At 49.4% G+C, this 24,133-nt stretch overlaps 1 protein-coding gene across 1 annotated transcript in view; it reads left to right on the plus strand.

Annotated features, from left to right (window-relative positions):
- URB1 (URB1 ribosome biogenesis homolog) overlaps nucleotides 1-24,133 on the plus strand; it is a 73,386-nt gene that overhangs the window by 13,662 nt on the left and 35,591 nt on the right. The window contains exons 7-19 of the mRNA XM_043593739.1: nucleotides 970-1,095; nucleotides 5,351-5,475; nucleotides 9,431-9,626; nucleotides 11,156-11,293; nucleotides 13,314-13,487; nucleotides 14,104-14,233; nucleotides 14,794-14,910; nucleotides 16,001-16,113; nucleotides 18,222-18,341; nucleotides 19,799-19,915; nucleotides 20,378-20,516; nucleotides 21,298-21,468; nucleotides 22,493-22,686. Of these exons, the coding sequence (XP_043449674.1) occupies nucleotides 970-1,095; nucleotides 5,351-5,475; nucleotides 9,431-9,626; nucleotides 11,156-11,293; nucleotides 13,314-13,487; nucleotides 14,104-14,233; nucleotides 14,794-14,910; nucleotides 16,001-16,113; nucleotides 18,222-18,341; nucleotides 19,799-19,915; nucleotides 20,378-20,516; nucleotides 21,298-21,468; nucleotides 22,493-22,686 (1,860 nt within the window). The remainder of the gene's footprint in view (nucleotides 1-969; nucleotides 1,096-5,350; nucleotides 5,476-9,430; nucleotides 9,627-11,155; nucleotides 11,294-13,313; nucleotides 13,488-14,103; nucleotides 14,234-14,793; nucleotides 14,911-16,000; nucleotides 16,114-18,221; nucleotides 18,342-19,798; nucleotides 19,916-20,377; nucleotides 20,517-21,297; nucleotides 21,469-22,492; nucleotides 22,687-24,133) is intronic.

Raw genomic sequence — 24,133 nt, forward strand, 5'->3', positions numbered from 1 at the left:
AAAAATGGCTGATTAGCATAGTATTTAAAACTGTGGTTCTCAGCTGGGGGTGGTTTTGCCCCCTCCACGGTAGACATTTGGCAGTGTTGGAAACATTTCTGGTTGTCATAACCGGGGAAGTAACAACTGGCACCCAGTGGGTAGAGACCAGGCCCAGCGTCCTGCCCGCACAGGTCCATCCCTTGCAGCAGTTATTTGGGCCAGAATGTCAGTGGTGCTGAGAAGCCCCGATTTAAAGTAACACAGGTCATGAGGTACAGGTTTTTTTCGCCAACCAAATTAGCACTGACCTTTTCAAACAATGCCGTTCGGTGCTGGCAAAAGTACCTTTGAGTCGGGTGCTTTTGTGGAGGCAGTGTTCTAGCAGGTCTGGCGGTGTGCGTTAGAGGTCTTCAACATGTTCCCAGACTTGGGAACCTCAGAACCACCCAGGACACCCTGGGAGGCACCGGGAGTGGGTTTGAGGGGAGCTGAGGCCTTGTGCCACAATTCCGAGTGCATAATCAGGGATGCGGGCAGGACTCGGCTCAAGGAAGCAGACGATAGGGTGCAAACAACCTCACTTTGCACCCCCTGGGGAACGGTGACATAAATTATGGTCGCTAGAATGATAGCCTTCCAAAATGGTGTTCTAAAGGAGTTTTTAATAATGTGGGAAAAGTTTATACTATTTAAAAGTAGGCAGAAAACTATATATAATCTCACAGAGACAAAAACAAAACAAAACACAACAGTGATACACATACATCTTCTGTGTTGCGGGATGGAGGGATGAAAGAAGTATACCAGATGCTAACTGTATCCTAGGACAGTTCAGATACCGATGAATTTTGTTTTTCTCTTTATGTTTTTCCTTTTTCTGGTCAAATATTTTGCCGTGGGCCCACAGGATTTTGGTAATGATGAAAAACAATACACACTGTTGTGAAAATCAAGCTCCTTGAAATTCATGTGTTTTATTGTTTTCAGGTAGTTCACAATAAAAATATCACAAAAACCCAGAAGGTGCGTTTCTTTACGGGGCAGTTGTTGAACCATATAGCAGCTCTCTACAGCTGGAATGGGATTGTTGACGTGAACCTGGAACATGGCAAGGTACAGTCCTGTTGGGTTTGAGTTGACCTCACTGTTAGTGTGTGAGCCTCACAGCTGGAGACTGGGGAACGTACCCCCTAAAGTCCCTCCATTCGATCTGTTTCTCTTGGCTCGTGGTTATATTGATTCTCTGCTTAGATGAAATATGATCTTTTTAAAGTTTTGGTTTTTTTCTTTTTTTTTTTTATAAGACTGTTTCTATTCTCTGAGGTATTTTGATATTAGACTTTTTTTTCTCCCTTGAAGGGAAAACCGTTACTCCTTTTAGCTGAGCGACATGCTGGTTTTCCCTGCTGGCCTTGCCCAGTACACGCATAGTATTGAACCAGGCTCTCTCCTCCTCTCATTTACTTCTTCTTTTCCTTCTTTCCATCCTGTTCATACCAGCTCTTAGAGTTTCAAGGCCCATTGCTTTTACTTCCAAGTGTCTAGGAAAACCCCAATTTCGTCACCTACTGACATGTGTAATTTATTTTGTAATAGTTCCTCAAACGTTGAATTAGAACAGTTGCTTTCAAGTTGACCCAAGGCCAGTGTACATTTTAATCCTCATTTTGATTTTCTTCAGGGTGTTTCGGAACATGGACTTGGCCAGAGTAGTGAAGGCTCAGACTTCCTGTGAACTTTATAGTAATTTACCTCTCAAGAGCCCTGTGTTTTACATCCTTTTATCTTTGTGACTGGCCTATGTCCTCTTGTTTTGAACATGTTTTGTATGCCCTATTATCAGGAAGCCTCGGGGGCTTAATAAAAACACTCCCAAATGTGGAATTTTATTCAAAAGACCAAGAGAAATTAAGTCATTCTTAAGCTTGTTTAAAACTACAGGTTTAAACTTGCTCCTCTTAAGAGTATTTTTTAATCTTTTTTTTTAATGTGTCTGCTTTATAGGTGAGGACATTCAAATTCAGGGAGGTCAGTAATGCTCTCACTACTGGTTACATTCTGGTGTCCAGCCAGAAGCTGTCCAGGAGCCTGTTAAGAGTTGCCTCATTAGAATAAAAAATGTTCCTACCACGTAGAACATTCCAGGGGATTTTGGAGCCCTGTGTGAGAATTGGTGTTACCCCCATCACACAAGAAATTACCGGGGTTCTAGGGGCTCTCCGCCAGGAGCTGGGGTTGAAGACCAGATACAGTTGACCCCTGAACTATGCAGGGGCTGGGAGGGCCGACCCCCATGCAGTCAAAATCCGTGTATAACTTTTAACTCCCCAGAATCTTAACTACTGGGGCACCTGGGTGGCTCAGTAGTTAAGCACCCATCGCTTGATTTCAGCTTGGTTACGATCTGGTGTTCATGAGTTCGAGCCCTGCTTCGGACTCTGTGCTGATAGTGCAGAGGCTGCTTGGGATATTCAGTCTCCCCCTCTCTCTGTCTCTCTCTCTCAAAAAATAAATAAATACACATTAAAAAAAAAAACAACACTTGGGGTGCCTGGGTGACTCAGTCAGTTAAGCATTCGACTTCAGCTCAGGTTATGATCTCATAGTTGGTGGGTTTGAGCCCGGTGTCGGGCTCTGTGCTGATAGTTCAGAAACCTGGAGCCTGCTTTGGAGCCTGTGTCTCCCTCTCTCTCTCTGCCACTCCCCTGCTCGCTATCTGTCTTTCTGTCTCAAAATAAATAAACATTAAGAAAAAAAAATTTTTTTTAACTCTACTAATAGCCTACTGTTGACTGGAACACTTATGCGTAGCAAAAACAGTCAATGAACACATATTTTGTATGTCATATGTATTGTAAACTGTATCCTTACAATAACGTAAGCTGGAGAAAAGTAAATGTTATTAAGGAAATCATAAGAGAACACATTTATAGTACTGTACTGCATTCATGGGAAAAAAAAGTACACATAAGCAGATCTGTGCAGTTCAAACCTGTGTTGTTCAAAGGTCAGCTGTATTTCTTTCTTTTTTTTTTTTTTAATATATGAAATTTATTGTCAAATTGGTTTCCATATAACACCCAGTGCTCATCCCAAAAGATGCCCTCTTCAATGCCCATCACCTAACCCTTCCCTCCCTCCCACCCTCCCATCAACCCTCAGTTCTCAGTTTTTAAGAGTCTCTTATGCTTTGGCTCTCTCCCACTCTAACCTTTTTTTTTTTTCCTTCCCCTCCCTCATGGGTTTCTGTTAAGTTTCTCAGGATCCACATAAGAGTGAAAACATACGGTATCTGTCTTTCTCTGTATGGCTTATTTCACTTAGCATCATACTCTCCAGTTCCATCCACGTTGCTACAAAGGGCCATATTTCATTCTTTCTCATTGCCACGTAGTACTCCATTGTGTATATAAACCACAATTTCTTTATCCATTCATCAGTTGATGGACATTTAGGCTCTTTCCATCATTTGGCTATTGTTGAAAGGGCTGCTATAACTATTGGGGTACAAGTGCCCCTATGCATCAGTACTCCTGTATCCCTTGGGTAAATTCCTAGCAGTGCTACTGCTGGGTCATAGGGTAGGTCTATTTTTAATTTTTTGAGGAACCTCCACACTGTTTTCCAGAGCTGCACCAGTTTGCATTCCCACCAACAGTGCAAGAGGGTTCCCCTTTCTCCACATCCTCTCCAGCATCTATAGTCTCCTGAGTTGTTCATTTTAGCCACTCCGACTGGCGTGAGGTGGTATCTCAGTGTGGCTTTGATTTGTATTTCCCTGATGAGGAGCGACGTTGAGCATCTTTTCATGTGCCTGTTGGCCATCTGGATGTCTTCTTTAGAGAAGTGTCTATTCATGTTTTCTGCCCATTTCTTCACTGGATTATTTGTTTTTTGGGTGTGGAGTTTGGTGAGCTCTTTATAGATTTTGGATACTAGTCCTTTGTCTGATATGTCATTTGCAAATATCTTCTCCCATTCCGTCGGTTGCCTTTTAGTTTTGTTGAGTGTTTCCTTTGTTGTGCAGAAGCTTTTTATCTTCACGAGGTTCCAGTAGTTCATTTTTGCTTTTAATTCCCTTGCCTTTGGAGATGTGTCAAGTAAGAAATTGCTGTGGCTGAGGTCAGAGAGGTCTTTTCCTGCTTTCTCCTCTAAGGTTTTGATGGTTTCCTGTCTCACATTCAGGTCCTTTATCCATTTTGAGTTTATTTTTGTGAATGGTGTAAGAAAGTGGTCTAGTTTCATTCTTCTGCATGTTGCTGTCCAGTTCTCCCAGCACCATTTGTTAAAGAGACTTTTTTCCGTTGGATATTCTTTCCTGCTTTGTCAGAGATGAGTTGGCCATACTTTTGTGGGTCTAGTTCTGGGGTTTCTATTCTATTCCATTGGTCTGTGTGTCTGTTTTTGTGCCGTGTATTTATTTCTTATATCACAATATCAGTCACAACGCAAAAGCAAATAGAAGCTTAGGAAAATGATTATCTAATTGAAGTGTATGCTGTAAAGAGAGACTCTATTTTTTTTTTTTAATTCATTTCTGAGAGACAGTGAGAGAGCACATGCACTTGCTTGCGTAAGTGGAGGAAGGGGCAGAGAGAGAGGGAGACACAGAATCCAAAGCAGGCTCCAGGCTCTGAGCTGTCAGCACAGAGCCCGATGTGGGCCTCACACCCACAAACCGTGAGATCTTGACCTGAGCCAAAGTCAGATGCTTACCCGACTGAACCACCCAGGTGCCCCAAGAGAGATTCTTTAATGATGGGGGTACGGATACTGATCTGCTCCGTATTTGCTAACGCAGTGGGGAGTTCCACTATGTGATCCATGGTTTGCCCTTACATAAAATGGTGTAATCATCTCTACCCTGCCAGACTCATAGGCCTGCCATAAAAATTAAACAAGAACCCTTACTGTGGAGTGCTTGGAAACAATGAGACATGACTTAAAGTGTCCCCTTACCTGTTGTTTCTTGTTCCAGCAACTCCCTGTTTGTTCAATGTTAAAAATAAATATTTTCTTTTTAAATTCAGCTTATTTAAACTAAAACAAAAACGGTTCACCCATTTTTTTTCACTCCCCCCAACCTCTACCTCTGGCAACCACCAGTCTCTTCTCTGTATCTATGAGCTTTTTTTTTTTTTTTTTAATTTATTAACTCAGTTTATTCTTTTTATATTCCACATATGAGAGTATTTTTGTCTTGTCTTGATTGGTGTTTCTGTTCTTTGGGGTTTTTTTTGAATGATACCAAGCATGTAAGATGTTTTCTAAGTCATCAGGCACGTGGTATCGCCCAGTTTTTACTCTGTAGATGTTACCGAGGCTCATGAACGTGAGATTTTCATTGAATTTTAAAAAACTCTTGTAGACTTCTTCTGAGGACGCAGGGAAGATCCTGGTGAGGGAGCTTGTTCACACCTTCCTGATGGATCTTTGCTGTTCGCTCAAGCATGGGATTAATTTTTACGACGCATCTTTCGGTACCGTCGGCAGGTAAAGTGGCACATTTGAGAAGCGCGGGCCTGTGTTCCGTCACGTACATGACTTCCAGCGGAAGTCTGTAGAATAACGGAATTGTGGTGGTTTACAACTAGAATTTTAGACATGACCTCACTCGTTATAGGGACGAACATTTGGAAGCCCAGAGACTCCCTGCTCATCACGTGCCCTTAGGGCACAGGGCTCAGGGTAGCCGCTGACTTAGGCCCCCAGTAGGAGGTGGCTCACCCAGGGGGGTGCTGCGGGTTTCACTCGAGACTGTGGCGTCGGCTGGGTCCGAGGAAAGTCTTACGGCCACCTTGCCAGAGAGGGTAGGCCCCTTTGCAGGCCTCCACACAGGCCGGAGGCGGGAGCCACCGCTCTCCCAGTTTTGCAGGTGAGGGAAATGGGCACAGAGAAGTTGGGTCACTCAGCGGGTGTCAGAGCTCTGATTTACACCCAGGGAATCTGGGGGCCCCTGGCTGACTGACACTTGATTTCAGCTCAGTCATGATCTCACAGGGGACCGAGCCCCATGTTGTGCACTGAGCTAACAGTGCTGAGCCTGCTTGGGATTCTCTCCCTCCCTCCCTCTCTCTCTCTCTGCCTCCCTCCCCCTCCTCCTCCTCCACCTTCTTCTTCTACTCTCTCTCTTTCTCTCCCAAAATAAATAAACTTTAAACCCCGGGAATTTGGCTCCAAGTCTATCCTCATAACAGCTAAATAGTCCTTCCTCTCCTCAAAGCTGCCGATGTGCTGGGTTTTCAAAATTTGTTTCATGTTGCACACTTATGGCAATGTTTCATCAGTAAGGAAACATAAAGTCCCTACCTGATGGTTTAGATGATATTCTTTTAGATTTTCTTTTAGTCTAATGGTAAACACATATCCATGTTACTATTTTTAATAACCAAAATACTCTAATGTTAGATTTATCAACCTGCTTTTCTTCCCCCCTGACGGCAAAAATATTAGGTATATTTTCTGTTCATTGTGAATACCCTCATTTTTAAAAAAAATTTTTATTTTACCTCTGTGGCGCTTTTATCATAAGGATCTGGATGGTTTGGTTTAGTTTCTACCAGTTAGGAAATGACTGATTCCTTCAGAATGGGATAACACCATGGAAATTTTTCTCTCTGCTTGTGACTTGTTTTGATTCTGAGATTATTATGACTTAATTTGCCACATTATTTCTTTTTCTTTCAACTTTGTTTCAGCGATAGTGTAACTTTGCTCTCATCAGGGAAAACAAGCTCACCTTCCTGGTAACATGTAACAGCAGACTTTTATCGTCTAGTATGATGTAACACCATGCTTAAAACACATTTTTTTCCCCCTAAGTAAGTAAGACCCATAAAATAGGTCATTTGATGAGTGTATTTGAATCAGCTTGTGGGTGTGGGTCTGTTCGAATAAGCTGTGGTTTATGTCAGTTTTTGAAGCCAGGGACAAAAGACAAATGTTTGCGCTTAGGGGAGAGGAAGGGAATTTTGTTTGTGGGGCGTTAATGGAAAGTTTTGGGAAAATCGACATGTGCGGTTCCCCAGCGGAGGTGAGGCTTGCTCCCTCCCTCCCTCCATTCAGGTGTCTGTGCACATGTCACCATATCCAGGAGGCCTTCCCCAGCAGCCCTTTTCTGAAATAGCCCTTCCACTGTCACTGTCCTTTTGCCTTGCTCTTGACTATGACTTACCACCACCTTGCACATTTATTTATTTGCCTGGTCATTATGTGATAGATGAGAACCAATGTGAACAGAGGCTGGTCTGTTTGGGATCCCCAGTGTCTAGGACAGTGCCGGGCACCCAGTGGGTGTGTGAAAGCCAGGCATTATTGTTGGTAAACTTCTTCTCTAAGGGAAGAAGTAAGTATTGGAGGCGTGGTGTGCGGTCTGTATTGTGACCTCTCAGCTGTGACATTGTGGTGCCGGAGCAGACATGGTCATAAACAAATGGGTGTAACTGTGTTCCGATAAAGCTTTATTTACGAAGATAGATAGTGGGCCACGGTTTGCCAACCCCTGGAGTGGAGGTTGAGAGAACAAATTCTGGGGTCAGCTCTGAGACCTTGACAAGTCCTACTGCTCTCTGCCTCTGTTGCCTCATCTGTAAAATGGAAACAAAGTTGGCATCCACTTCAGGGGGAAGTAGAGCGTGGGGACAGCCTAGAGCAGTGCCCGGCCCATGCTGTACACTGTGGAAATACGTTACTTTATTGCATTGTCTGTTAAAATAACGTGGATGTTTATAGTATTTTTAGTGTACTTTGTAGTATTCAACGTGTTTGTTTGACAGCAAAAACTGTTTTGTTCGTGAAATTTTCATATTAGGAATTTTAAACTTTTTTTTTTTAAGTTTATTTATTTTGAATAGAGCCAGAGCACGAGCAGAGGAGGGGCAGAGAGAGAGACAGACAGACAGACAGACAGACTCCTAAGCAGGCTCCACACCGTCAGTACAGAGCCCAGTCGGGCCTCAAACCCACGAGACCAGGAGATCATGACCTGAGCTGAAACCAAGAGTTGATTGCTCAACCGACTGAGTCACCCCAGGCGCCCCAAGAATTTTAAGTTTTTGGAAAGTTAGCTTTCTGATCAAAATTCCACTCTAATTCAATTTTTGAAAAATGTTTTATTATAGGTAAAGCTGTCATAATGCATCTTAATTTTAGTCAATTCATAAGGGGACACAGAACAGTGAGGATTCTGGAAGCCGTCAACGTGGCATGCTAGTGATACATTCTGAGATGTTTTGGATTTGGTGACTTCCCGGGAACAGGCAGCTCTGAAAAGTCATCCTCCCTTAGAAGGATCTGGGGGTAACCCTAGAGTACCGTGGGCTTGGCTGTGTAGATCCTGGGCTAGCTCCTTCCTTTACGCAAGGTTTAACGTCTACAGGTTTTCCTGATTCTTATTTTTATGATCTTTTGAAAACTGCTCACTTAGGGACAAGTTTTGAGTATTTTCATACAGTAGATTTTTTTTTTTTTTCTGCGTTAGCTTCTTGCAGCAGCTCAGTGAAGGCATAGGAATTTGAAATACGTTAGAAACGGAGGAGGCAGAAAACCTGTGGAAAGACTTGGAGCCATTTTGTCGAGTTTTAGAAATAATTTATGGCACTGTGGACTGTGGGGCAGTTCATTCGCCCTTCACGTAAAAGTCTTTTCAAAAGCTAAATGCGTTCTCTGTTTTTTTATACCTAATGCTTACACGTCTGTTTATTTACATACATGCCTTTTCGTGTGCGGTTGGAGGAGAGAGGTCAGGAAAATCCCACGGGGAAATTAGGGGAGTGGATTCCTCCCTGCGGGTTTGGCCCTTTCTTTACATTAGCCTTGACTTCTGGGTAGACTGGTAGGTGGCCAGGGTGGAGACAGAGAGTGGGTTTCTTCCTTCTCTTTAAAAGTCAAATGGAGGAGTGCCTGGGTGGCTCAGTCTGTTGAGTGTCAGACCCTTGATTTCAGCTCAGGCCATGATCTCAGGGTCGTGGGATCAAGCCCCGTGTTAGCCCCGTGCTCAGCATAGAGCCTGCTTGGGACTCTGTCTCTCTCCCTCTGCCCCTACCCCCCGCCCCCCAAATAAATAAAATAAAAGTCAGATGGAACTCAAGGGAGGGAAGGAGAGGTTGGAGACAGGAAAGGAGAGACTTTTTCAGCTACTCAGAAATAGAGGAGAGAGATTCAAGCCCTTTCTTGGGGAGCTGGAACCCCGCAGGCCATGAAAACACCCCACTTAGTGTCACGAGGGAAATTCAAAGGTGAAATTTGCCGGTTGCCGTGTTTCAACTGTGTTTCCTGAGGGCGATTTCGAGGAGCTGCCGCTCTGACCCTGAGCTCTCAGTTTAAGTTTATTTGTTTTGAATAGAGGCTTGTTTTATTCTGAGATTATTATGAATGAATCATGAATTACGAATTATCTCAGTGTGCTGTGGAAATTCCCTGCCGACCCTTGTCTCTCTCTCTCTGGCAGAGGGGGGAACCTGACCCTCCTGCACTTCCTGTTGGGTTTGAAAACTGCAGCAGACGACGAGCTGGTGGCTGAGCTGGTGGTGAACATCCTCAAAGTGTGTCCAGACTTGCTGAACAAGTACTTCAAGGAAGTAACATTTTCCTTTCTGCCAAGAGCGAAGTCCACTTGGTCAAATAACATCAAACTACTGAACAAGGTGAAACCCCTGGGGCTCTGGCCTGTGTCAGGGGCCGGGAGAGGGGGAGTGACGAGCCGACAGACTGCAGGAAGGACGGAGAACTTGTCCAGCCATTCTGCAGGGGCGACGTCAGCTCACGTCGGGCTGGCGTCCCGGTCCTCTGAGGACATCCTGCTCTTCGCTGAGCAGAACTTTGAGGTGGACGCCTTTTGCATCTGTTAAGACAAATGCGTCTCCTTCGTCCAGATTTTGCTTAGAGGGAGATCTTGGTGAATTTTGGCACGTTGAGGCTGACGTGAGCGAAAGGTGTGAAATGGAGAACCGTGTTTATTTTTTTTTTAATTTTTTTTTTTTTTCAACGTTTATTTATTTTTGGGACAGAGAGAGACAGAGCATGAACGGGGGAGGGGGAGGGGCAGAGAGAGAGGGAGACACAGAATCGGAAACAGGCTCCAGGCTCTGAGCCATCAGGCCAGAGCCCGACGCGGGGCTCGAACTCACGGACCGTGAGATCGTGACCTGGCTGAAGTCGGATGCTTAACCGACTGCGCCACCCAGGCGCCCCGAGAACCGTGTTTAAAGACCGCCGTCTTAAGTACTTAGAACGACGTAGGACACGCTGTGAAACGATGCTGTGTCTGTCTGGGTGCCAGCGTGCGAATGTCCTCCTGATCAGAGCCCGCCCTCCTTCACCCACCGCCGCGGACGTGCCTGCTGCACATTCTTTCTCAGCGCTGCCTGGCTCGGGGCGCGCTGTCCAACTCGCAGTCTGGTGGTAAAATAGTGAGGGTTGCGGTCTCATGCCTCCGCTAGGCAGGCGCGGGTTATCTGCCAGACAAGCTCTCACCCACGCTGGCTTCGTTCTCCTTGAGCGCGTGCGGTCCCCATGTGGATCTTGGGGCGAGAAGGAGGCCGTTTGCCCCTTACGTTGGGGGGGGGGGAGCGGTTTGTGGCCACCCCCACCCCCGCTGGGGGCTGCTCTGGTTCCGCCCTCCCCCGGGGAGGGGTTGGGGGGGCAGGTGCGCAGCCTTTGCCGGCCTGGGTGCGAGCCCTCGTGTCACTGCTTCCTAGCCGGGTGCCCCCGCGGGAAGTTACGGGATCTTACTGAGATCCAGCTTTGTCATCCACGATCGCTTTTTACTGTTAGTGTCCGAGCTCTCTACCCTAAAGGGTGGTCATGAAGTGTTAAAAAGATGACACAGTGTGTCAGGTGCCACAGCCGGTGAGTAGCGCTTAGATTGGATTGTAGCGCTGGATTGTTACTTCCAGCGGTGACTTCCTCACCATCAGAGGTTTTAAGAGGCTCCCCAGGCCGCAGGCAGAGCTCTGCTTTGAAGGTCACGGCCCTGCTAGCAGGCAGGCTCGTGAGCTGACTTTTCTCTGACTAGTAGAGTTGGGGGTTGACCGTCCGGAGCCTGTTCTTGGAAGTCCCCGGACGTCCGTCACTAGGACTGCTGCATTGGACTGGCTTCGCTGTGGGGTGCCTACAGTTGGCCTGGTTTGCGACGGAACCTGTAGCAGCTCATGCTCTCGTCTCTTTGTCGTAGATCTATGAAGCCCAGCCAGACGTTTCCCGGGCCTTTCAGACCAGAGAGTTCATCCCCTTGCCTCGGCTCCTGGCAATGGTGATGGTGACCACCGTGCCCCTGGTGTGCAATAAGACGATGTTCACCCAGGCATTAAATGTAAGTGGTCACCTTTCTTCTAGAACTTTCTGTTCACTGCACTGGCCATGCTGGGGATTGTTCCGAGAACGCCTGCCTGGATTCAGCGGCTGGTATTTTGTCAGCGAGCCTCAGGCTTTCCATGTTTCCACTCACCTGGACAAGGGCCCCTGGAGCCCAAGGCACGTTCCGGCCAGGGGATCTTCCTGCTCCAGCACAGCCAGGACCATGGACCCCTGGATGGCTCTGCACTCGCCTGAGGGTGGGAGCCTGTTAGACTCAGAGGAAGGGAAGTGTGTTCAGCTACAGCCCAGTGTCACGTATGAAAGTGTTAGCTCAGGGTTTGTGGAAGGGGTAGGACTGAAATTTGTCGGGCAAATCCTGTCTCTTGTGGTTTAAGTGAAGAAGCGTTAAGATTTCTGGGGAACATTTACTTTGAGGATGAGCTGTGTCGGGCATTTTGACAGGACATGTGCACGGAGAAGTGAAATTCCATATCATTCGTGATGGCAGTCCCTGAGTCCCTCCAGAAGCCACCTTCTCAGGGACTCATGTGTCTCCCACCACAGCACCGTGGCCTCAAGCGAACGGCTGTGAGCTGTCTGCACACGTGGGTCCCGTGCCCTGCCAGCCCCTCCTAAACCCAGCTTCCTCAGCACTCAGCTGGGAAGGCCGAGTGTCCCCACACTTCTAGCAGGCTGGGTTGTTGTATGGGCACAGTGGGACCAGGGTCAGCCAGGGTGGGCCGCACAGGCAGGAGGTGGCCCCGGCAGCGAGGGGGCGGTCAGCACAGAGTGGTGAGGACCCCCTAGGATATGCAGCCGGGCTCAGCGTTGTTTTTAAAAATGTTTATTTTGAGAGAGACGGAGAGCGTGTGAGCAGGGGAGGGCAGAGAGAGAGGGAGAGAGAGTCCCAAGCAGGCTCCACACTCAGCATGAAGTCCATTGTGGGGCTCGATCCCATGACCGTGAGGTCGGGACCTGAGCTGAAATCAGAAGTCAGATGCTTAACCGGCTGAGCTACCCAGGTGCCCTGGGGCTCAGCATTTTCGATGCCTGTCCAGGGTTTGTGCTGGCAGTGGGCTGTGGGCGAGGAGCAGGGAGGCCAGAACGAAAGGCCTTTTGTTCTGGTTGCCAAATGATAACAGTCCAAATTGGGACCCTGCTCGCTTGCCCATCTGTCTGGTGGGGGAGACAAAGTGTTTTATCTCAAGGGGCTTTCAGGGAAACAGCTGAAAGGCATGTGTCTAATGCAGTGCTACTTTAGCATACCGCACACGTACGAAATGAACCCCCGGCTCGCTGGAACGCCGAGGGAATGGGGCGTTGTAGTTGTTAAACTGAAAGCCCATCGGGTAGCCGTTTTGTGTCTCCCTGCCCCTCACTCTGCTGTGGCCCAGCTGGCTCGCCCCAGCCCACCCTGCCCCTGGGGTGCCCCTGGGCCTGAGTTGGTCGCGGCCGGGCCTGAGACGGCATCTCCCGGGAGTACCCTCGTTCTGGTGATCGCTCCGGTTCTTGGATTCTGTTCAACCTCTGCAGCGAGGGAGGATTCGGAAGTCTCCTGGCTGTCCTTATGAAGGTCCCTGGGCCCATGTTTGGGGGCTGCACGCTTCCCAAGCCTGGAGGTGGTTTTTCCTACTAAGTGTGTGGTGCCTTCTCTTGTCACCTGCGCGCCTGACAGGGAGTGCTAGTTGGGGCTGGGTGGGTGCTGGTGAGATCGTGGCCATTCTTGATGTGGATAATCCATGTGAGGTCAGTGGCTGTTGGAAAAGACTTACCAAACACAGTGAAACAAAATTGAGAATAACTCTCAGACTCTTCGTAGCCATCTCTTCAGCAGGTGCTGAGGTCAGATCTGTGGCAGGTCAAAGGGGCAGGGTCCCCAGGCCACCTCTTCTTGCGGCGTCGAGGGTACCCAACTCACGCAGCCTTCCCTGGGAGTGACCCCCGGAGAGGCCAGAGCCAGCCACACCCGGGGCTTGGGAGGTCTGTGTCCACAGTGCAGCCTACAGACGTGTGGATTTAGCTCTTTTTCTTCCCAGTTGGACAGCATATCAGTGAAGCACACAGCCTTGTCCCTTGTTTCCGTCATTTTGAAAAGAGCATTAAAAACGATCGAGCACTGCCTGAATAAAGAGACGTGGCAGGAATCAGGCGTGTACACGGCCGCGGCGATAGAAGAGTTTGTGCGCCTCTTCAGAGAAGCCCTGAGCAAGGTAGGCACGGGAGCTGGGTTTGGCCTTTCCGGGGAAGTTTCCGGGGCTTTCCTCACAGCTGTCACAGGTGAGCATGCCAGGTGGAAGAGGCAGCTCCGGGAGCACAGAGGGCAGGTGCGAAACGAAACGTAGCGTAGGGGTCGGGGTGCTCCTCGCTAGAAGCTGACGTGCTCTCCCACTGCCGCACGCACGAGGGCCAGGGCCATGGCGAGGGGGTGGCTTGGGAGGCCTGTTCTGGTGAGTAAGGAAGGGCAGTCATCTGCAGACGGGGTACCTGCCCCAAAGGAGCCGAGGTCATGATGGACGCGGCCCCCGGCCCGTCGTCGGACATGTGTCTTCATTTCTAGTGTTTGGCTCAGGTGAAGGAGGCCTCGGAGCTTTGTCACAATTATCAGCGCTTGTGTTTTCAACCACGTCCTTGTTGTGCACAGTCGTGGGGATTCCAGCGCGAAGCAGAGCTCACAGAGGGCGCCGGCCCGTTCTCCCCCCACGTCCCGTCTCATACACACTCACACCACGTGTGCTCGTGTCCTCCCTTTGTGTTTAGCTTCTCCTCAGTGGATTCATTTCATCCGCGTCTCTCTCTTGTTTAGCGTGACTGTCTTTTCCCTTTCAGGTCTTACCAGACCTGAACACCATCGTGTGGGTCTGGCAGTCACTTCGAAGGCAGGAGACAAAACAGGATGATGAGAAAGGAAAGAAAAGGGGCATCCGGACTCCTGCTGCCTGCGTGGCTCCCCAGTGCGGTGAGGGCTGCGTGGGGCCCTGCTCTTTGCAGACAGGTGACACAGGCAGCCAGGGACCCCTCCAGCCTACAGGGGCTTTGGAGGCATCTGTTGCAAATGTGCCCAGGCTTTACACAAGCACTGTGACTCTCTAAAGATTTGAGCGATGGGCACCGTGTGCTCTGGCCTTTCCATGGGGGCCTCTCTTTGGCTGTGCAGGCAGAGGTGGGCTTCACGGTCCTCCTCCCCACCCCCCCAGTAACGAGACACATTGACTCAGACCTTGCTGTTGGCCTGCCGGGCAGTGGGCTTTGTACCTTCTGTCTATATCCTATTTAGTCCCCGTTGTTCACACGAAGGCGCTGACACACAGAGAGACAGTCGCTTTAACCTGTCCAAGGTTACAGCCCCGAAGTGAGGACTTACACCCAGTCTGTTTGAACAGTCTTGACTCTTGCCACGTAGACTCTGTAGGGATCCGTCCGCAGCCTCTGCCTGTGGCCGTTGACCGCATACCACCTGCTGACTAAGGACAGAGACCGACTGTGTTTCCTAATTTAAGGTGTTTTATCTTGGTTCAGATGATGCGGAAACCATTCTTCTGAAGGCTGTTCTGCTCCAGGTCATATGCCTGTACCAGAAGGTGGTCCCCCACGTGGTCCTGCAGTACAACTTCGACTTCAGCAAGCTCCTGAAAGGTGCGTCTCAGGAGACAGTGGGGGCCCCTCTGCTCTTTCTGCCAGCGGGGATGAAGGAAACGCTCGTGAACTGGAGCCGAGGCCCGGGGAGGCCGGTGGGCAGTTTGGCTGGTGCACACGATCCACCTGACTGGTTATTTTTATTTGCACTAATGTTTTTTAAATCGCCAGTTGTCCTTAAGTAAATATCGGATGAACATTTAGCAGCAGTGGGCACAGCAGGGAGAAGCCAGGCTACCAGAGGTTTCTGCCTTAGATAAGTGACAAATCAGATTGTGTGCATTAATGCTAAAGCCCCTCTTCAAAGGAGCAGGGGTGCAGAAATGAGAGCCCCTTAGAAGGGATGTCCCCGTTCCCGCAGAGGCACTTTGGACATAGTTACTCATGGTTTACCCAGTGAGTCAGGTTCAAACAAACCACATCTTGTAAAAGTAACGTTACGCTTGTCTGGTCACGTTTCCTTGATGGAAAAGTGTGTCTAATAACTTCATAATTGGGCCCACGGAGGAAAACTTGCAGAAGCGTCATTCCTGGGGTTTATATAAGCTATTGGGATGGTTCCACTGAAAAGCTGTAATTAACTTCTTAATCGTTGGAAGGCGAAAGGTTCTTTTTGCTGTGAGAATACGAAATTTACTAGCACTGTGTCATTCCCAAGCAAAGGGAAATCCAGAAATCAGGCCAGCGGATGAGGACGCGGTCTTGGGCTCGCGTGGCCACAGTCTGTTCACAAAACGTCTGCGGTCTGGGGAGCAAGGCGGCGCCTCTCACCCGAGACAACGTTAATGAGAGACCGCACCCAGGAGGCAGCGAGAGGTGTGGGCCTCACGCTGTAGGGAGAGGTCACTTCAGGCCAAGGGGCTATTCTGGGCAAGTGGAGTTGGGGCTTATTGCTGAAGATTTGGATAGACCACAGGAGGGGAGGTTGTGCCAGGTGGGGCGCACCTGGGCAGAGGAGAGGAGAGAGCCCCCAAGCCCCCTTCTTATTTCTACAGCTGGAGCTCCTTATCTGGCCCCCGTGGCCAGGGGCAGCCTTGCTGGGCGCCCCCCTGCACACGACTTCTGGTCTGTTTCCCTCTTTCTGCCACAGGAGTCCTCTCCGAGCAGGGCCTTCGAGAGGAGGTGCCTCCCGTTCTGCACCACCACATCCTGAAGGTGGCTCTGGAGCTGCCCGCCAGCAAGTTCTTGTGGTTAAAGGCACAGGTAGGAAGCGGACAGCTTCTGCGTCTGTTAACTAACTCCCGGGCATGTTTTGGCCTGGAAGTTTCTAACTGGATCAGAACCCGACAGTTGGTTATACAGAAGACATGCACGATTCCCCTCTTAGATGCATCTAGAGCAGAGGCCAGGTTCCAATTCAGGAACCAGGAGGTCTGTGAGTCTGTTTACTTTTGCAAAATGGGATGTTGAGTGTGCCCTTACTGAAACAATATTGTTGGTGGGTATTGGGAGGGGTTTTGTTTTGTTTTGCTTGTTTTATCTTGATTACTTTATATTTTGTTTGTCATTTTAAAACCTTTTCGGAAATAGATACGTTTTGAAATACAAAATAACTCCTCTTCCTTTGTCCTCATCCTGGAAGAACTTAAGACAGAGATGGAAATAGATACCAAGCCGGGAGAGGACCGAGGCTGGTGCAAAAACCAGTAAATATTGCTGGAATTTTTTTCTGCCTGTCATAATGTCTTCTAGGACCTTCTGGAGAATATAATGCTAACTCATAAAGGCAACTCAGGCTGCAGCAGACACTTACCTGTGTGTTTAGGCACAGGACGCTCTATCATTTCTATCCAAGGAGGAAAAATAACCAGGCAAAATTAAGCATTTTCTAAGTGTGTTTCATAGTAGCTCTGATGGTGATTTTTTTTCAGTGATTTAGGTCTTATTTAAAATTTTATGGAACCACGGTTAAGTCGGTTAAGTGTCTGACTTCGGCTCAGGTTATGATCTCACGGTTTGTGGGTTCAAACCCCACACGGGGCTCTGTGCTCACAGCTCAGAGCCTGGAGCCAGCTTCGGATTCTGTGTCTCCCTCTCTGTCTCTGCCCTTCCCCCACTCATTCTCTCTTCTTCTTCTTCTTCTTCTCTCTCTCTCTCTCTCTCTCTCTCTCTCTCTCTCTCTCTGAAAACTAAATTAAAAAAAAGTTTTTTGGGGGGCGCCTGGGTGGCTTGGTCGGTTGAGCGTCTGACTTCGGCTCAGGTCATGAACTCAACGGTCCGTGAGTTCGAGCCCCGCATCGGGCTCTGTGCTGACAGCTCAGAGCCTGGAGCCTGTTTCGGATTCTGTGTCTCCCTCTCTCTCTGCCCCTCCCCTGTTCATGCTCTGTCTCTCTCTGTCTCAAAAATAAATAAACGTTAAAAAAATTTTAAAAAAAAAAAGTTTTTTTGAAATTTTATAGAACCAGTAGCATGGAAACGTATGTAAGTATTTTTACATGGCACATTTCCAGAAAAGCGTGAGAATGTGGGAGCACTGGCATCTGTGCATGTTCCTCCAGGTCCTCTCCTGAGGTTCACCTGCATCATAGTTGAGGGTTGACACCTGTGCCCTGTGCATCCGCGCCTTTACCACCACTTAAAGAGGCAGCCGGGGCACAGAGTAGTACAGACACCTTGCAGTGTGCCGGCCGTGACTGGAGGATCCAGGGTTGGCCGTGGGCAGTGTTGCCCACGGCCCTGCTCTCAACCTCTGCACCCACCATGAGGCCGTTGCCACAGACCCCAGAGAGATGACCAGCCCGGGGAGCCATTGAGTTTTTTACCGCAGCTGAACAGGGCCAGTGGGATCCTGGTGATTCATTTGGGAGGTGAACAGAGGGAGGCCTCTTAACTTTGAAAGAACTGGTATAAAAAATAGTAATTTATATTCTGTGCCCCACCTTCTGCTTATAAGATGAAGTCTGCTGGGCTTTATGAACACCAGCACTTCCCATGTTCAGGGTCACCCTCATTGCCAGGGGCTGCAGGGACGCCAGCCAAACACAGCCTCGGTGGTATTTGGGTGGGGGATCTGGAGCCCCATGAACTCTGAGACGTATGTTCAAAGCTCACAAGCCTTTGTGAGAAGCTAAATCACGTATAAGGGATCGACTCTGTCGGCACCCGCATCTTGCTGAAATGCAGCAAATACAATGACCCGGCTGCTGTTGGGGCTTTGGTTGAGCACCTGGCCTCTGAGCCTCCTCGTGTAAAATTCCAGCCGTGTTGCCGAGTTGTAGTTAAAATGAGATAAGAGGCCTGGAGCCATATTGGGCTCCGTGTGTATCCGTGACCTGTGTAATGTTTATCATCTGTTACTGTTCAAACTCCAGGAAGGCCCAGAGGCAGAAATTATTGGAGGAGAACGATCTGTGTTTTACTTGCTGATGAAAATGTTCGTGACCAGTAGCCATCTACAGCTCAAGTCATCCACCAAACTTCTGATCACAAAGGTGAATGTTCCCTACCCATTCCTAGTTCTGAGAAGCGTTTTCACAGTCTTCATTACAGAAGGTGCTTGGTAAACAGCTGTCGAATTCAGGAAGCGTCAGGGCTTCTGTAAATTTAAAACGCGGAGGTTTTAAGGCAGTTTTAATTTATCATGTCTAAACTTAGCTACGTTCCCGAGGCAGCACGGTGAAGTGGAGAACATGGGCTCTGAAGTCTTGTTCCTGGATTTGAGTCCCGGTCCTACTTCTTCCTGGATGGCATTAGGCAGATGACCCAACCTCTCTGAACGTTGTTTTCCCAGGTGAACGGGAAGGATGAAACGGTAGGGTTGCAAAGGAGGGCGCACGTGAGATCAAGCAGTAGATCAGGCCCGGCACACGGTAGGCTCAGTAACGTGTCCGGTTTCCGGCCCTCCGGGGAACTGTTGAATGGGCGGTGCCTTTCCGCACCTGTCCAGACTCCGCCTTCTCCAGGGGCTCAGCCTTTCTGACCTCCTTCGTCACCTGCAGCACAGGTATCCTCACAGTCGCTGGAAGGGAACGGGGAGTTGGGCTGTTAGCTTCTCTTTCTCACACGTGATCCTCACTCTACAGGGCTACTGCCCCCCGGTCTGGACGTCACCGTAGGAAATCTCGTTTCCGCCACCCAGCAAATGTCTTGGGTGCTACAGATGCAACAGACTGCACGTTCATTGTTTGGGGGGGGGGGTGCAGAGATTTTATCTTTGCAGCGTTGATATAACCTCCTCACCTGAGCTGCTTGAAGAGCATGAACATCTCAGCCTTGACCTTTACAAGCTGCCGTTTTCCTGTAGGCGTGCACTTGACCCAGACCTGATTTCGTGTTCTCTTAGTGCACGTAGGCGGGCTTGGCACAGTCGGGTCACTCTTCGGTGCGCTGTTGGGGCTCGTGCCGTGGGAGTCTGTGCCACCAGGCCATTTGGGGACATCATTTAATGGTGTTGGCTCAAGGTCCTGCCTCTTAACACGTTCCATTCTCTTAGAAACACCGCTGCTTCTTGTCCTGGGTCTGAGGCTCCAGGGGGCCACACTGAGGTGACGTGACGTGACTGGTTTGTTACCTTGGAGAACGTCACGCAAGCTGACGGTTGGGGGCTGTGAGGGGCTGAGTCGTGCTCGTTTACCTGGTTGTGAAAATCCAGCTATAAAAATCAGCCTCTGAAGCAGCAGCTGGGTTTTGTTTTTTTTTTGAATCTTTTTATTGTTTAGGAGTTGAAGGAAAGGAGTAAGCAGCAAGACCAAGGATTATGTGGTCTTTAATAGAGCTCAGAATGGTCTCTTTTCCTCGTTTCCCTCAAGTCTGGGAGCGCTGTTGTGAAAGAGTGGCTTTTGGAGTAAAACTGCAGATGAGACTTTGACCCCCTCTGTGCTGTGCTGCTTTGTCTCCACGGGGCGCTGGCTCCGTCCTGACGCCCTGCCCCGGGTCTGCTTCCTGACAGATTCTTCGGGACACGGGGGTGTTTGAGCACACCTGGAAGGAGCTGGAGCTGTGGCTGGAGCACTTACATGACACCGTGGAAGAGAAGAGAGAAACCGTGATTCAGTTTTTGGAACGCGTAAGCACCTATTTCCAGTGTGAAGGAGCCTGTTAGTAAACGTGCCCTGTGGTCTTTAGCGTGACGAAGGCATTTTTGGTGCACCGGTGCCAGGAGCCCTGTGTTTCTGGCTTCCTTCCTAATTCCTGCTGAGATGTCAGAATCTGCTCAGTTTTAGAATCTGTAAAATGGGCCTCTATTACTGTGTACCGTGTAATTTCCTTTTGGGGATTTGTTTTTGCACCAAGAGAATAGAGGTGTGCTTAGCGCAATATTCAAAGCAGTGGTTTAAACCAAAAGGAAATTTTTTTAAATTCTGTAACAAAAAGTTAAGAAACTTTGCAGAAAAATTGTTCTTATTGGGGACTATTAACATTTTAGCTTTTCCCTTTGTATTACTGGTGACTTTTTTTTGGCTTTTTTTTTTTTTTCATTTCATTTGTGACCACCTAAGTGTTTTCTGCTTGGCTCTTCAACACCCAGGTTTTACTGACGTTGGTGGCGAATCCCTATTCCTACACAGACAAAGCATCTGACTTTGTCCAGGAAGCCAGCACACTGCAGGCCGCGGGGACGAAGCAGGAGGCTGATGATGTCAGCATTCCGGTCTCCCACATCGATGGTAGGCGCCACTGCCTCTTTGCTCCTCGGGCTTCTGAAGCTCCAGCCGCCGTGGCAGATCAGTGATGAAAATGAGAATTGCGTTAATGTCTTACGCCAAGTGCAGGTGTCCGTTTCTTTGAGTTAAAGATCAGCCTACTCCGGAAATGAAAATTGCCTTCTTTGCTCATCCAAGGGGGAGTAGGCACAGAGCCTATTTGCTGGGTTATTTTTGTTTGTGTAGTGTTCACTCTGTACCAGGTGCTGATCCTAGCTCTTTACAGATCTAACTCCTGGAACCACATAAGCCGCCCTAAGCGGCAGATGTCATCATCCTCACTTTATACAGTGATAATGCAGCCGAGGCCCAGAAAGATTAGGGAATTAACTCAAGCTCACACAGCTAGTACATAGCAGACTCAGGATTTGAAATCCAGACCCGGGCTCTGGTCTGTGCTGCAGCCCCTGACCCTATTTTGCTTCTCCGATTTTGACTCGTTCACCTGAATATCCAGGTTAAGGTTTTGGGGCTTCTTAGGGTCACTTGAGGAAACTTCAGATTATTATTACACGAGCTAAACATCCTGTGTTTCGTCTGGCAGAGATCTTAAGATTTGATAGATGATGTCCTTGTGTGTTTAGAATCAAACTTCATATTAAATCTTTTCCCCCCAGAGATGTTTGGCTTTTATGCCTCCTTTTTTTCTCAGACATTCTCTTATGTATCCCTTCCTGCGGAGCTCTTTGCAGTGGGGTCCTTCGGTGTCTCTGGCCTTAGTTGGACTGTCCTTTTTCTGTCTCAGATGTTCTTGACATGGTGGACGTCCTGGTGGAGGACAGCGAAGGCTTAGATGAGGAAATTGGATTCTTACTGAACGAAGACATGATCCTGCTCACGTTCCCCTTCAGTGCGGTGGTCCCTGCGGCCCTGGAAGCCAGGAATAAGTTGCTCCTTGGGACGGAAAGTGAAACAGGTACCCATGTATAGTTGGGATATTCTGGGTGCACCCAGCTGGGTCTTTGTGGGGTAGGAGGTATGATTCCAGAGGCTCTGGGAATAATTGCTGAGAACCCAAGGTAGCAAGGTTCAGACCCACTGAGTGACAGCCACCTGGCCTTTAGAGCTAAGCATGTTGGGATAAGAATCTAGAGGCTAGTGGACTTCTGGGAAATTGGCCATTTAAGGGATAAGTCCATAATAATGCATTTTTTGTATGGCTGCACAGACACCTGTTGTAACACTGATGTTTTCTCTTCAAAGTTTATTCTTGCCCTCACCATGCTAGGGTGTGAGTCCTTCATACTTGTTGGAAGTTACTGGAACTTAGAGCCAAGGAAATACTCATAGATCACAACAGTGTAATTAGTCAGGGTTGCTCAGGCTTTGCTGCGGTAACAAATAAGGCCCAAGTTACAGTGGTTTAATGGGCAAAGGTCTCTCTTTGGACCTTTTCATAGTTCAATATAGGTGTGGTTGCTCTCTTGGGTGACTGTCCTCAAGGAGGCAGCTCAGGGATCCAGGCCACTCCCATCTTGTAGCTGCACCATCTCAACATACGGCTTCCAAGGTCACTGTGGAAGAGGAAGACAGAGCGCGCAGTCAAGCAGAGGCTGTTCTGGCCAGGCCTGGAAGTGGCTGAATCAGCCACATGGTCCCAGCCTAACCACAGGGGGAAGCCCATGTGCCAAGGACCAAGAGATGGATTAGTGAGCACCAAGCAAGTCTTGGCCCCAGATGGCTTTTGTGTCACTTCTTCTGTGCCTGGGTCTCCACTCCCAGGCCTTGGGAACTGAAGCCTGACTGTGCGTCACACGTTTAGTGAAACGGAGCCTGGTGTGCCGTGCGGTGATAGCATCTGCCCTCCAGTGTGTTTGCGTGACCCCTTGTGGAATTGGCGCGTGTTTTTCTGGATCTTGAATACCTGTGGGAGTTGGTGTTATCGACGGGTCACGGAAGGGTCCCGGCGAGCCACCCACACAAGTCTCATTTCTTTGCAGGAGAGAGCATCGTGGCTTATATGACGGCGGTGCTGACAGACCTCCTCCACACCCAGAGGGACCCGCTGGCTCTGTGTCTGTTGCTTCAGGCTTATGACAAGTTGGAGCCTCCGGTGCCACCCTGCTGCCACCAGCTCTGTCGGTTCCACACGTACTACAGCCGCTGGATCCCAGAGCCAGTCCGCGAGGCCTTGGTGAGCCACGGCGTGACCGCCCCCATGGAAACCCGGCCTTTCCCTGGAAAACCCCACAACGGCTTCCGTGGGCCGCACCTGCTGTGCCCCAACGGCGTAGTCTTACCGCTGTGCAGCCTGCAGGGAGAACCTGTTAGCCTTGTGCTTTCCCCGGGCGGGAGAGGAAGCCCCGTGGCCTCACTGCTGCTTAGCTGGTGTGACGGGGACACAGATGGCTCAGTGGTGCAGCAGAATTGCAGTTTCCGCTGGCTGCAGGATTGCCTTGTCACCGTGCCAGCTTTGGGGCGGGAGGGAGGTTGCTTTTTTCTGGTCTCCTCACCGAGCGATGTGGCGTGCCTGGGTCCTAGCCTCCTTCAGCGGGCCTCAGCCTGCCCCTGGGCTCCGCATGCTCCGCTGTGCGAGGGGGCCGCTGGTGGCCCCTGGCAGTCTCCAGTCTGTGAAGACTGGGAAAATGGAAGCAAAGAAAGAATGTTCTTTGCGTGGGGGCTGCATACCTGTAACAGGGTCCTGCTCATCTGGCTCCAGCACCAGAGTATTTACAAATGTTGGGGGCTGGGGGTGGGAGAGGTTAACTTTGTGGTGTGCCTTTTGTGTATTCATTCACAAGTGTTAGCTGTTTGTGAAAAAGCAGGCGGCTGGGGACCTCTTTGTCTTGTGATAACTTGTGGCAGACGCTTTTGTTGAGGGCACATTTCCCGTTCGTCAGGGCCTGGTACCAAGGGTACTACGTGTAATTCAAGGCATTTAATCCTTACGGCACCTCTGGGAGGAAGGTTAGGACCTGCTGTGCTCGTTACACGAATGGGGAACCTGAGGCATAGCCATTCCGCCACTAGGCAGCAGTGGTGGGGGAGGGGGGGGTGGCCAGGATTCGGCTCAGGCAGTCCGCCCCAGCACCACGCCCTGCCCGGCCGCTGCTACCTTCCCCTGCAGGCTCAGCTGTGGTGCAGAATTGGATGTAGCCGTTCAGAGCTTAGCAGGTCAGTGCTGTGTCTCACGGGTACTCGAAGGAAGGTGTCCACTCTCTGGTGGGTAGGTCACAGCGGTGCTTCTCACCCTGGAGGGGACGTCAGTCCCCTGGCGGCTTGTTCAGACATGGTCACCGAGCCCCACCCCGAGTGGGTTTGGCTAAGCGTGTCCGAGGCGGGCCTGGAGATTGGCCTTTCTCACCCGGTCCCGGGCGACCCTGCTGATCGGTCCACGGACCCCACCCGGAGACCTGCTGTGTCTCCAGGCCTTGTGACCTGGTTTTGTTGGCTTTAGAAAGTGGAGTGTTTGTGGAGATACGGTAATAAAAGGCACGTGGGGTCAGTAAAGAAGGCAGTTTGGCAGTTATTGTAGAAGAAATTAACAACTTCAGTGTGAGGTAGAGTTCCAGAAATTTCTTTTCATTCTGTCCACTGTCTTGTTTTTCTCCCAACAAGAGAGTCCGACCGAGGCTCCTGGC

The sequence above is a fragment of the Prionailurus bengalensis genome, chromosome C2 (genome assembly GCF_016509475.1).
Source record: "Prionailurus bengalensis isolate Pbe53 chromosome C2, Fcat_Pben_1.1_paternal_pri, whole genome shotgun sequence".
Taxonomy (NCBI): Eukaryota; Metazoa; Chordata; class Mammalia; order Carnivora; family Felidae; genus Prionailurus; species Prionailurus bengalensis.